Source organism: Sparus aurata, chromosome 23 (genome assembly GCF_900880675.1).
Source record: "Sparus aurata chromosome 23, fSpaAur1.1, whole genome shotgun sequence".
In the NCBI taxonomy this organism is placed as follows: Eukaryota; Metazoa; Chordata; class Actinopteri; order Spariformes; family Sparidae; genus Sparus; species Sparus aurata.
This window is the reverse complement of record NC_044209.1, coordinates 2,064,028-2,076,651: the sequence shown is the minus strand read 5'-3', so window position 1 is coordinate 2,076,651 and position 12,624 is coordinate 2,064,028. Positions and strand designations below refer to the sequence as shown.

Genomic DNA, 12,624 nt, shown 5'->3' with positions numbered 1-12,624 from the left:
CACACACTGCACAGCGCGTCGCAGCAGATCATTCTGCAGTACTTTGCTGCATGTGTGAGTGTGTTCGGCTGTGCTAGGCTAGAGGCTTACTGCACATGCTATTTTCTATGCTCAATTAGCGCTTTTGCATGAGTGTGTGTGTCTCTACATTAAACCAGTGTATGTATGTATGTATGTGTGTGTGTGTGTGTGTGTGCGTGCATGCGTGCGTGCCTGTGTGCGCGTGCGTGTGTGCGTATGTGTGTTCGGTGACTGCGTTATTGACCCCTGCAAGGCGAGAGGACAGTGGAGATCACTCAGAGGTTAAACGCTTTATTTCTTGACATGTCATCAACTATAGTATGGTGTCCCTCTTTCTCTGCAGCCTCTCTTCTTACATTCGCACCTCTCTCTCTCTCTCTCTCCCGCGATGGGCAACACAGAGAAAGAAAGCTCTGTCGCAGCATTATCCTGAAAAGCAAAGAGGGGGAAGGGGGACCCTTCCTAGGTACATTGCTTATAGCGCAGCAACACTACTAGGAGGGAGGGGGGGAGAGAGAGAGAGAGAGAGAGAGCAGCGGCAAAGGTTTTAAAAACAGGAGGAAAGACAGAGAAAAAATGTCAAGAGAGAAAAAGACAGGACGATTTTAAAAACAGCTTAAGTACGTGTGATTACATTTCATCATCTGGTTTTTGTTATTTTGCTGCAGTGGAATTGAGTTCTTGCAGTGAAATTACTATCTAATGTTGTACTCCCTACTGAAGGTCAGCAGTAATGTACCTGCTCCATAAATAACGCTGGCTAACTCTTTGTTTTTGAGGGAATCAGTTAATGAGTAGAGCCAGTTTACACCCACTGACCATCTGTCTCACCTTAGCTCTTAAAGGAATAGTTCAACATGTTGGGTATTAGACCTTGCTTTGCTTTTTTTTTCAAGATTGAGATGGAAATGTGGAACATACGCATAAGAACGGGAAGGCGGAATTTACATACTGCAGTGGTTCCCGGCTGCTGTACCCCAACAGCCTGATGAGTTCAAGTCATCCAGCATGTTCTCAATGTTCATTTCATTTCATTTTAAAAGAGGATGTTATTCAACACTATAAATTACCTCTGCATTGGAGGTTATATTTTTGCCTGTGTGTTTTTTGTTTTATTTTGTCAGCTGAATAACACAAAAACTGCTGAATGGATTTCCATGAAGCTTGGATGGTGGTATCAACCCAGAATAGAGCCCATTAACTTTTGGTTTGGATCCAGATATAGAGGGTGATCCCAGAATTCTCTCTCACCTTCTTTAACATGATGAGATAGACATTTTTGTTAATTTCTAAGGGAGTAATACATGGATCTAAATTGAAAAAAATCTGTCATGTTTGCTATTTGCCAAATAAAAATCTGGATCTCAACCTATTTCAGCAGAAGACTGAACCAAGCAGAGGGCATGAGCACGCACAGGGGCCAGTGACACGTGTTAGGCAGGGTCGTGTGTGCGTGCTCACCTCTGCCTCCAAGTTGGGTTACCCTCTGCCACGACACTTACACCCCACACAAACTGAGGCACTCACTTTTGATTTGCAAGAAAGCTGGATTTGCAAGATCAAATGACCATGTGAGCTTGTGAATCCATGTTGCTTGGCTTAAAGCTATGGGCTTGGTCTGAATAGACGGACATTGAAACAATCAGCACCATGCGATGAACTGGTAGATAGAGAGCAGCAGCAGCTACGGGCATGACCAATCAGCGAGACTGCTTGTTTCAGAGACTAGACTACAGAGACTAAAGACTAAGACAGAATGGCCCTGAAGGCTTTTCTTCATGGTAAATGTGTTTTCGCTAGATAGATAGATAGATAGATAGATAGATAGATAGATAGATAGATAGATAACTTTATCAATCCCCGGGGGGAAATTAGGTCATCATAGCAGCCACTCAGATGATTTACTGACTGGCTCCACTTGTGGTAGTGCTCTCCTAGTTTCGACCAATCACCTTCCAAGTGTATTTTTTTTAAAAGCCTGCCCTTTTTCAAACAGCTTCTAGCAGCTTTCACAAATCCATCCAGCATGTTTGGGTGCCAGCCGAGAGCCAGAAGTAACCCAGATCTGGCAAAAATTGGTAGCGTCGGCAAGTATGTATCTAAGATTGCCACATTTCAAATGCTTTCATTCACAAATATCTAAAGGAATGTGATGAAATGTACCTGTTGGTTTGGGACTTCTGTTTTAGCAGTTTCAACACATATTTTTTATAGTTAAGAGTCTGATCAAGTAAAACTAGCACAGCAGCCAGTATTCATGTATTCATGTCTGATTATGATGAACCCAAATACCCACATTTGTAACCAAGCCTCTGAGAATGAGGTCAAAATGACATTAACGTGGCCACAACTGCTGTGCGTGGCAGTACAGTAACTGTGCGTAAGGGTAGCTGTGTGTGTGTGTGTGGTGTGTGTGTATGTGTGTGTGTGTGTGTGTATATATGTGCGCCGCCACTGTGCTGTATTTGTTTCTCTCCTTGAGGGAATTGGGACCTTCACACCCCGCTGTGTAGCAGGATGGAGGGAGGATGGAGCAGGGATGAGTGTGTAGGAAGGTTTTGCTTACAAAGGGGCACCATTCAGCTGAGACGTCCACCTGAATGAGGCGAGCTGAGACGGACTGCCCGATCGATACACGGATACGAGCGTCCAGCCTGCCGAGCTCAGCAGAAAAGCAAAAAAAAAAAAAGAAAGAAAGAAAGAAAAGAAGGACAGCGGAATGGGAAAAGAGGGGGTGTCGAATGTGACCCCCATCTTGTGCTTCTTCTGCGTCTACTGCTTCTTACTGTGAATTAATTTCATCGCCACCCTAACCAAAAACACCCCCCTCCCCCCTCCGTCTCTCCCTCCTCTGCAGCAGTCTACAGCGCAGTCAGCTACTACGGGGACTGCAGTGTTACGCTATAGCACAAGCAGAGAGCTGTAGAGAATGAGAGGAGGGGGGAGTAGAGGAGGGAGATGGAGGGGGAGGACGTGGAGGGGGTTGGGGGGCTGAATAGCGATAATAAGCAATCCAGCACTCAGCTCTGGAATCTCGGTAATAAAGCAGCTCGAGCCGTCAGTAGTGAGGACGGGAGAGGAGGAGGGACAGGACTGCAGAGAAGAAAACAAGAGGACAGGAGGAAAAAGCGAGAAATGGAAAACCCTATCTTTGAAAGGATGTTGCGTTCACTTAATGGACAGCTGTATGAATTAAAGCAGCGGTCCAGTCATTCACTTTCCATCACTGTCATCTAGCGTCACCTCCTCCCGCCGGCAGCTGGCAGGACGGAGCAGCTTCGCCCTCGTCGCTCTCCAACAAGCTAATCAGCTAAAAACGAGCCGCTGTGACCTCAGCCCACCTGGGTACTGCTGCTGCGCTGGCCGCCCACCTCAACCCCTCCAACCGGTCTCCATGTCACCGAGCTGGCACCAAAACTATTGACTGCAACACTTTCAAAGTCACCTCAGCTGTCACACTGATGCTCCCCAGACCCCACCACCACCACCACCACCATGACACCACCCTCGCATTCAATTTGTCTTTTTTGACTGTCAAAAAACTTCCATTCTTCCATCACTTATTTGGCTGCCATTCAGTTTCTGACTGAGGTTTAATGCATGAACATGCTGCACAAGGCAAGATTTTTTGGGTCAAAAACGTCTGTCTTAACGTGCTAAATATGAGACGCACTTGTGACAAAGAAAGATTCCCGATCCAATCCACACCCACTATGATCTTCCCTTTCTCTTATTCCTTCGGTGTCATCCTGGACAGACCAGTGGTTCTCTGCCTGTTTTCAGTTCCACATAACATATGACGAGCTGACATACACACGGACCAACTGGCAACTACAGACATCTCAGGCTGCACATCTGTAACTCCACCTGTAAATGACAAGTACATGCATGTCAAACAGAACCTGTTCAGGCAGTTAGGTGTGGTTCTCCTTTTTGCTGTAGGACAGAGAAAACATTTAGACACCCAGACACCAGACTGAAGATCACACACTCTTCTCTACAAACTTTGCTCTCTGATAGATGTATTTTGGTAAGAGGCATTTTTAAAGCAAACACAAAAATGAACAGAAGTGATGAAGGTACAGGCTGCTTGAGGATGCGCTGTTTGAAAAATGCTCACAGTGCACATGGTAGCTGTGTCTCATGGACATCCAGCTGCGGTTCTTAGTCATGTGTCTCAGTGCAGGACAACCTTGCTGAAGAACACTGATGTTCAAGAATTCAGCAAAATGTTGAATGCCAAGTTTCGTATCACATCCATATGTTTTAAACATTTCCACAATATGCGCATGTATTCACTACTGTCACTCAGAGCCAGTTCAACAAAGAAAGGTATCTCAGCATCGCCTCGTGAAGTTCCCCTTGAGTGCAGAAGTATACAAAGCAAAGTCGAAGAGTCTGGCGGATGAATGTTGTGTCCCAGTGTCTTACATGGGGAATACTAGAAAACATATTCTGGATTTTTTTGCAATCTAATAATGAAAATGATTTTTACAAGAAAATCAAATAAAGAAAAATTCAATATGTACAGATATTTATTTCCAAACTTCTCCTCGCAGAAGTTGCAAGAAGTCTATGGACCATTGTGTGCATATGCATGCCCGCGTGTTAGAGCTACAGTGATTTATCAATTTGTTTTCGACCAGAAAATGAATCACCAACTATATTGATAATTAATTCATCAATTTTTTGAAGAAAGAAATGTCTAAATTCTTCTCTATGACAGTACACTAAACATCTTTGACAAACAAAACATTTGAGGATGGTCAACTGTCCAACATTTATTTTTTACCATTTTCTGACATTGTATATATCAAACCAAAAGTTATTCATTGAGAAATTAATCAACAGATTAATCGATGATAAAAATATGATTGTTAGTTGCAGCCCTAATGTGTGTAGGTGCACGTGTGTGTGTGCGTAGCATGTGATTGTATGTCTCCATCCTAAATCACACAGAGGAGCTAAGTCAATATGCTGTTTTTGCGCACATGGCATAGTCCACAGAAAATACACTTCAGCTCCAGGTCAGCACTCGCCTCTGGCTCTGCAAACAGCCATAGAGTTTTTTGGGGATAATTAAGTAGAGAAAGGCAGAGGGAGACACGGGTGAAAGGTGAAGGACTGACCGACTGCACAAGAGAGGAAAGGGATGAAACTGAGGAGAGAAAAGAGAGGAAGATTGAGATCATGGTTAGAGATGAGAGAAAGAGCAAAATAGAAAAAAGACAAAAGTGAGGAAAATTAACTGGTTAGAAATATATATACAGCACTTATTATTCTGAGAGCAATAGTGAGGGTATTTTTCCAACTCTGCACACATTGTTTGACACCAAACTAACTTTCATGTGTCTCCTTGAAGTTGAAAAGTAAATTGTTGGTCACTGAATACTGTCGCCCCTCCTCAACTGGGACGACACAGCCAAGGTTTGTTTCCACGTAGCTCTGTGTCCGTGTGGCAGACCATTCATTCACGGTCTCCGATGTAGTTTGCGGAATTCCGTCCGATTTTTCTCTGGAGTGCAATATGCTTAGGGTACGTTGAACATTTGTGTGTAAAATTTTGTGACAGAACGTACGCACTTGTGTGCCACTGGAAGTTAACATAAAACAACATAAAAACACATCGGCTAAGTTATAGATGAATGTACAGCTCAGTTTACGCATTTTTTGTAAGTGTGGAGTTCAACGGCATATTTAGCTAATATTGGTAGCATGTCACAGTCAGGGTCAGACGGATTCCTGTCAGTCAGTGTGTCAATGTGTCTCTGTCCCTTGTCACTAGAGGCTGGGCGTAAACAATTATATTGTGATATTTTTCACTGTACCTCAATATATAATATATATCTTAATATTTTGAAAAATCTCCTCAAAACCACTTCATAAATGCTAGGACTGAGCAACAAAACCAAATATCACAGTTTTTTTGACCAAATACCTCATATTGATACTGCCAGATACTGCCACTGATTTTTGTTGGATAACTATCAGTAATGTGTATAGGAAGTGGGTGAAGGCAACTATTAGAACAAGTAGAACAGTCTGATAAGTTCAGAAAATGACATCAAATTACTGTAATGAGCCTTTTAAACCAGGAAAAGACAACACTTGTGCCATACCATGATATAGTGATATTCAAAATCTCAGATGGTTTATATCCTCGTATCACAATAACGATATATATTGTACTGTATATACTGGCCAGCCCTACTTGTCACCCACGCCACCCAGATTCTATGTTGCCAAGCATCACAAACCACGCCCCCCACTCTCAACGTCACATGTTATTCTGGGAAGCTGTACATGCCAACATTTAACTGTTGGACTGACAGAGGACACAAACTCCAGTTTCACATCTGGAAGCTGCAGTCCGTTGATATGACCATACAGGTCGACTATCAAGCAACTTATTACGACCCATATTTCTGCTTCTTTTTAGGCAACAACTTCTAATAGCTGTGGTAATTGTAAGTGCAAAGGAGGAAGTCAGGAGAAGTCGTATAACGATTGAGAAGGTTGGTATAGAGAGGAGGTCGAGGATGACACAATATGCAGTGTTCGTATCCAATGTAAAAACACAAGTCAAAAGCGACGTATTCAAGCTTAGTAAGGTGGTGAAGTCATGTCATGTGCCTAGTGCCTAAATCTAACCAAACTGAGATCGCAGTACGAAGGTCAGGTTCGCATGTCGCAGTATTTCATTCATGTGCATTCATGAATTCGTGTTCATCTACACACAGAAACATGCACAAACCCGTCAACCTATAGCCTGAAAGTGCGAGGAAGCTGCTGCCCACGGGATTTTAGTTTCGTGCTGTCAGTAACTTCTCAGAGTAGACAGAGAGCAGATGAGAAGAGGCAGGACTACTCACTAACCCTTGGATTTCACTTTCAGTTTCCTGGTGATTAAGTTCATTATTGGACCGCAGAACAATGTACACCAAACGTGGACTGATAATGAAGAGAGAGAGAACTGGATCCCAAATTAGAGGAACTCCTAATTGAGTCATGTGCTTAAAGTGCACACATACAGACACCGGAGAGAGACCGACAGAGAGCAGGCTGTGGTGATGCGCACAGACAAATGGGCATCAGCAGTGGCCGAATCGCTGCGTGACCATATCAATGAGAGAGATTCAAAGAAAGAGCAGCAGCACGGTAGTTACGCTGAGGAGAAAAGCAAAGTGAAGAGCAGAATGTCATGCATTAAGATGAGCAGAGAAAAAAAGAAGGTGCGGAAGAGAGGATCTATCTATCTGTCTATCTGTCTGTCTGTCTGTCCTTCTGTCTGTCTGTCTGTCTGTCTGTTTTGGCTGTTCTTGTTGAAAAAACACTGCAGTGAATTTGACATCCTCAGATTCCTTCACAACAAGTAACTTTACGCGTCACAATGCGCAGTGGCCAAAACAGTGCCAAACCTAGATATGTGAGCGCGCACCACAATAGAATAGAGTAGAATAGAAAGTTGTCCGGCCACTCACTCGGGCGTATTTGGAGGAGTAGGGGTCCTCGAACAGCGCCCACATATTGGGCTGCCACACCTCCCACCACGTCGCCCTGCGGCCGTCCTCCTGCATGCACAGCCGCTTCAGGTCGCCGTCCGCCCCGCCGGTGAGTGCCGGGTCATCCTCAGGTGCGTCTGGCTCGGGCTGCTCGAAGCTGTCCAGGGCTTCCTCTGCGTCGCGATGCTGCCGGTAGTTCATCCAGCAGCACGCCTCCACGTCCGTTTCGTCGATGCCCCAGAAGGCGAGCTCCTCTTCGAACAGCGGCCCGCACACATCGTTGGGGCAATGGAGCTTGCCGGTGCGGTAATAGTTGAGGATGAAGGCGAAGGTGGCCGGGTGACGGTCGAAGAAGAACTCGTCGGACTTGGGGTCGTAGTCGAAGTTGCTGTAGGCGTCTGGCTCGGTCAGCCAAGACAAGCGTGTTCCCGGCAGCGTCTTCAGGGTGCTCCGGTAGGTCTCGTGTCGGATCCCGCCGCAGTTGATCACGATCTTCTCGCTATCTGACGCCGAGCAAGTCATGGCTGCGCTGGAGCATGCTTCGGTCGATGCGCCCGACTGCTGCTGCTGCTGCTGCGGCTACTACCCTTCCCCATCCACCGCCAGTCGCCTCTCTGTAGGCTACTGTTATATCGTCCCGGCAAGGAGTCACAGGGGCAACTGAGAGGAGGAGGAGAGAGGAGGAGAGGAAGGAGGAGTTTGCGCGCGCGCGCGTGCGTGTGTGTCAGTCTGTCTGTGTGTACAGAGAGAAGATGTAGGATGCGGATTTTATGAATCAATACATTTGAATGACTGACTGCCTGATTGACGGACTGTAGCCATATTACTGGATCATTTGATGTATTTAAGTTAAATATGCCGTTTCTGCTGAGCAGATTTCTTTACAGTCGGTTCCTCTGGCTCTCTGCTGCACACCAGTTTGCTGCATCCTTGGACGGAACGGCAAAAAAAAAAAAAAAGAAAGATTCATTGAACTGCGAGGCAACGGGAGACAGCAACGAGATGCTTTTTTTTCACTGCAACAGCTCAAATGCTGAGATGCCGATGAGCACATTGCCGAAAATATGAACACCTGAACGTCACACCTATGACAGCCTTCACTCTGGTGATTTTAGTCTTTGCAGCAGTTGGACCTGCCGCAGAGATTTTACTCCCACAGCATCAGCGAGCTTCAACTGATGATGGTGATGAGCTCTGGCTCCCCACTCCGTGCTCCATCCATCCCAACGGGATTAAGGTCGATGTCAGCACTGTGTTACCATTTCTTTATGGACCAGACTGCGAATTAGGGCATCGTCATGTTAAAACAGGAAAAGGACAAACAAAAAAGAGTTGGACAGAAGAAGCAGATGTTGATGGTAGAGGCAGAAATTGCAGAAAAAAGCTTTGGAGCAGAAAAAAGGCAGATAGTCGGCTGATAGATGAAAGGGAACACCAAACTAATTATAAAAATTCTATGTATATATATATATATATATATATATATATATATATATATATATATATATATATATATATATATACACACACACACACATATACATACATTGTTTTTGTATTTTGTGCTCCTTGCTAGACACTTCTGTATATATAATGTAATAAGCAGCCCTTCTCTGAAACAGGGACACAGTCCCTTGGGACCAGTGTTGGGAAAGTTACTTTCAAAATGCAATATATTACACATAACTAATCATCTTCATTTTAGAGCTATATACAACGTTATAATGTTACTGTCTCCACTGAATAATAAGTTACTTCTTATACTACTTTTTAGTTGTTTGTGATAAATTGCCCAAATAACCTCTATAAAACAATGAAATAAATATTTTTAAGATATTTTGAAATAAAGGAATGGCCTTGGACACAGTGATGAGCAGGCAGACAGAGGATCACAGTGTGATATATTATGACATAAAAATAGAGATATTTAATTGTAGGCTCAGTCATATGAAGCACAACAGAGCTATACCTTCTATAATGTGGTCTATAATGACATGACAAGACACAAATCTCTTTTTCTATGTTCACAGAACAAGGAATGTATGGTGTGATTTAAGAATTTAATTAAAGTGCTCAGAGGACCAGGCTTCATCATAATGCGTTACTTTTGTAACCCCCAGCAATGCTTGTGTCTCCTGGTGTACTGTACCAAACAAATTTGCAAAATGTCACATATAAGTGATAACAACTGATTTTGGGACTCTGTTGGTTTCACAATAGCACCCCATTCATTTCAATGAAGGTTTCTCACTTGCTGGTTGGATCATTATCAGTGTTTTTTAATTGATCACTAAAATTGGCTTTGCAGTCTTTTGTGTGTATTTTATAGAAAAGTAACGATATACTGAATTTCACAAAATTGTGATACAAAATGTCTTGATAACGTCTTGGGACTGTGACGATATCTACCAACATATCACACGGTTATTTTGCTAGTTAAGCTCATGGCTCTTTCAAGGGTAATCAGTATTAACGCATTAGACTACTACCATATTATTGTGTTTGAACAGCAGGGGGTGCAATCATACTGCTCAAGAAGACAGACTCCCATTGTCGTGGGTCCTAGCTGCTCCACCTCTGATTGGTTGGCTTTGACAGTTACATTCTCAATGCTTAACTAGAACTGTTAATTCACAATGTTTCAGTTGTAGTCACAATCTGACCTCCTTGGCCTCTTCTATGCTGCAAGTGGGTGTCTGAACTATTCAGGTGGAGCAAAACAGGCTGGCTGTCCACAAGGCCAGAGACACTGCAGCCGTGAAAGCCAGTCGCTGGTGTGTTTACCTGCAGGGAAACTACAGCTCACAATCCATTGCATCAGCTCTGCCACTGGCTGTTTGTTTTTACAAACCAACTGCAAGAAAAACATGCCACCCCATTGGAACCATATAACCACCGAAGGTACATTTAGGAAATAGTAACTTGTTAGTAACGCTAACAAAGGTTTTCGTGGCCCCGGTTGTCTGCTGGTCAACAAAAGGGAGGGCGATCAGTGGTATCTGTGGCCGAGTGCCTGTTCTCAGCTGTCCTGTGTCAAACCCCCCTGGTAGTCCTGCTGTACAACTAGAATGAGGGAGGGATTGCTACTGGCTACTGGTTGCTGTATTGTTTTGCAGTTGTACATAGCCCAATAATTAATTGCCAAAAACAAATCAGTTTGTGCATGCTAAGTTCATGGTCAACTACTTTTATTTTACCATGGAATGAAAGCAAAAGCACATCAAGTTAAAAGTGAAAACTACACTGAACAACACTGAAGGCTTTTCTTGATGAAAAAGACTATTTCTGTCATCTTGACTGGCTTCAGTAAGAGTTAACTGACTCCCTGGGCGGTAGCAGCCCCCTTTACCTCTAGCTGGTGATCGATGGCGATAGACAGATGGCTTGTCCAATCACCTGTCAGGTATCTTTTAAAAGTGCCTGCCCCTGGTTCCGTGTAACAAACCATCTAGTGTGTCAAAATACTTTTGCACGTATTTTCTTAATGTTTTTCTTGTGAACGTGGAATACATTCATAAGTCACAGATCAACTACACAAGTGCATGATCCACAATGGTAGACAGCTGAGGCAACTGTGGTGGTGATGGGCCAGTAGCATGGCTGGAGGGTAAGAGTCAGTACTTCTGATATGAAAAGAGAGAGCTGAGATAGGAGTTGAAACCTTCACATGCCTGGACAGTCACTATTTAAAGCAGGATCAATGTCAAAGTGTCCGTTTTATAACATAAAGCCTGGTGGTTCCTCCATCAGAAAAACTGTTCCAGATGTTGTCAAACACTATATCAAGATTTTTGTCTGAAGCATACAGGCCTTTGGAGGTCTACTTTGTGGGAGCCGGAAAATAATGAAAGATCTACCCTTTACTCTTCGAGGTTCAGTTTTCATAGGTATGACTGGCTCAAATTTTAATGTCACACAACTAAAGAAATAAAATTGTCAGAATCTTTACCTTTGTCGATAAAAAATAATGCAGTAATCAATGTGAATGTTGCTATTTGGATGGTTAAGATTAGTTTCAATATTGATTAATCCACTGAATAGCAAATCAGAGTGTGTCTGACTGTTAGGCTCTACGGGCGATTAAAAGTGATGAGTCGTTAAAAAAGCTATGGACCAAGGCCGTCAAGTGACGATGTGGGACACACAGCCAACGACCCTGACACTGGTAAACGGTTGGTGTGACAGGGCTCTTAGTTGTTCCTAAATATCTACAACCACTACTGCTGACTGTGTCACTGGTGTGTTTATCTGACATGCCAGGTAGTTAATTACAACGAACCATCCGGAAAGGAGTCACTAGAAACTGTTTAGAGGTCCTTCCTTAAGATAGGCCCTTCCAAAATGTACTTGAAATTAGATCAGACAAACCATCAGTCTATCACAGTATGAACAGGCAAACTTCAACTACTTAGATCAACAGTAGGAGAGCACCACCACCAGAGGAGTGAAGTAAATCCACCTTATTCCATGCCCCAATTGATACCTTGCATGAATTATGGGCACAATTTCTGGCACGTCCTGTCACTTAACCAAAACTGCTGTTTGGTGGCAACTGGATGCTAATCTTTTTTCTAAGAGCAACTGGTACATTGTATCGTTCATCAAAGTGTACTTAGCTAATGCTTCCAAAGCCTTGAAAATCTCTCTGGTGCATCAGTTATTATGATTATGTTTCTTGTGCTAGTTCCGCAGTGCAATGGAAGTATCCCCTATGATTGTGTCGCCAGTAACCTTCCAAGGAATCTCCTGGATACTCTCTGGTTGTGATATAAATAATGCAACAGCAGCCACACTCACCTCTTGAGGAGCCGTCATCACACCTAAACCACACCCATAGTTCAACCCTGTGTGTTCAGCAAAAAGCCCATAGCCTGAATCCTGGCAAGACAGATTTGCGAGCTCACATTAACTCAGAAATCGAGCTGCCCTTGCAAAGTAACTGCTGTGTAGCTAACTGGACTGAGTGACGTAGCTAACATCAGCTTGGTTGGCTACTTTCTGAATTTTTCATGTTGCAACCTATTTCCAGTAAGTCACTTGTTTGAAACTAGCTAGTAGTTGCTTAGAATTGAGGAAGGACTATAATTACTTACATTCAAAG

At 43.6% G+C, this 12,624-nt stretch overlaps 1 protein-coding gene across 10 annotated transcripts in view; it reads right to left on the bottom strand.

Annotated features, from left to right (window-relative positions):
* Positions 1 to 8,626, bottom strand: part of LOC115575337 (potassium voltage-gated channel subfamily C member 1-like) — a 115,399-nt gene extending 106,773 nt beyond the window's left edge. For 3 of the 10 annotated variants that reach the window (XM_030407320.1, XM_030407319.1, XM_030407322.1), the window contains exon 1: positions 7,503 to 8,626. In XM_030407320.1, coding sequence (XP_030263180.1) covers positions 7,503 to 8,045 — 543 coding nt within the window. In that variant the 5' untranslated portion in view covers positions 8,046 to 8,626. The remainder of the gene's footprint in view (positions 1 to 7,502) is intronic. The other 7 variants (XM_030407328.1, XM_030407323.1, XM_030407324.1 and 4 more) reach the window with 6 other exon arrangements.
* Between the last annotated feature and the right edge of the window lie 3,998 nt (positions 8,627 to 12,624).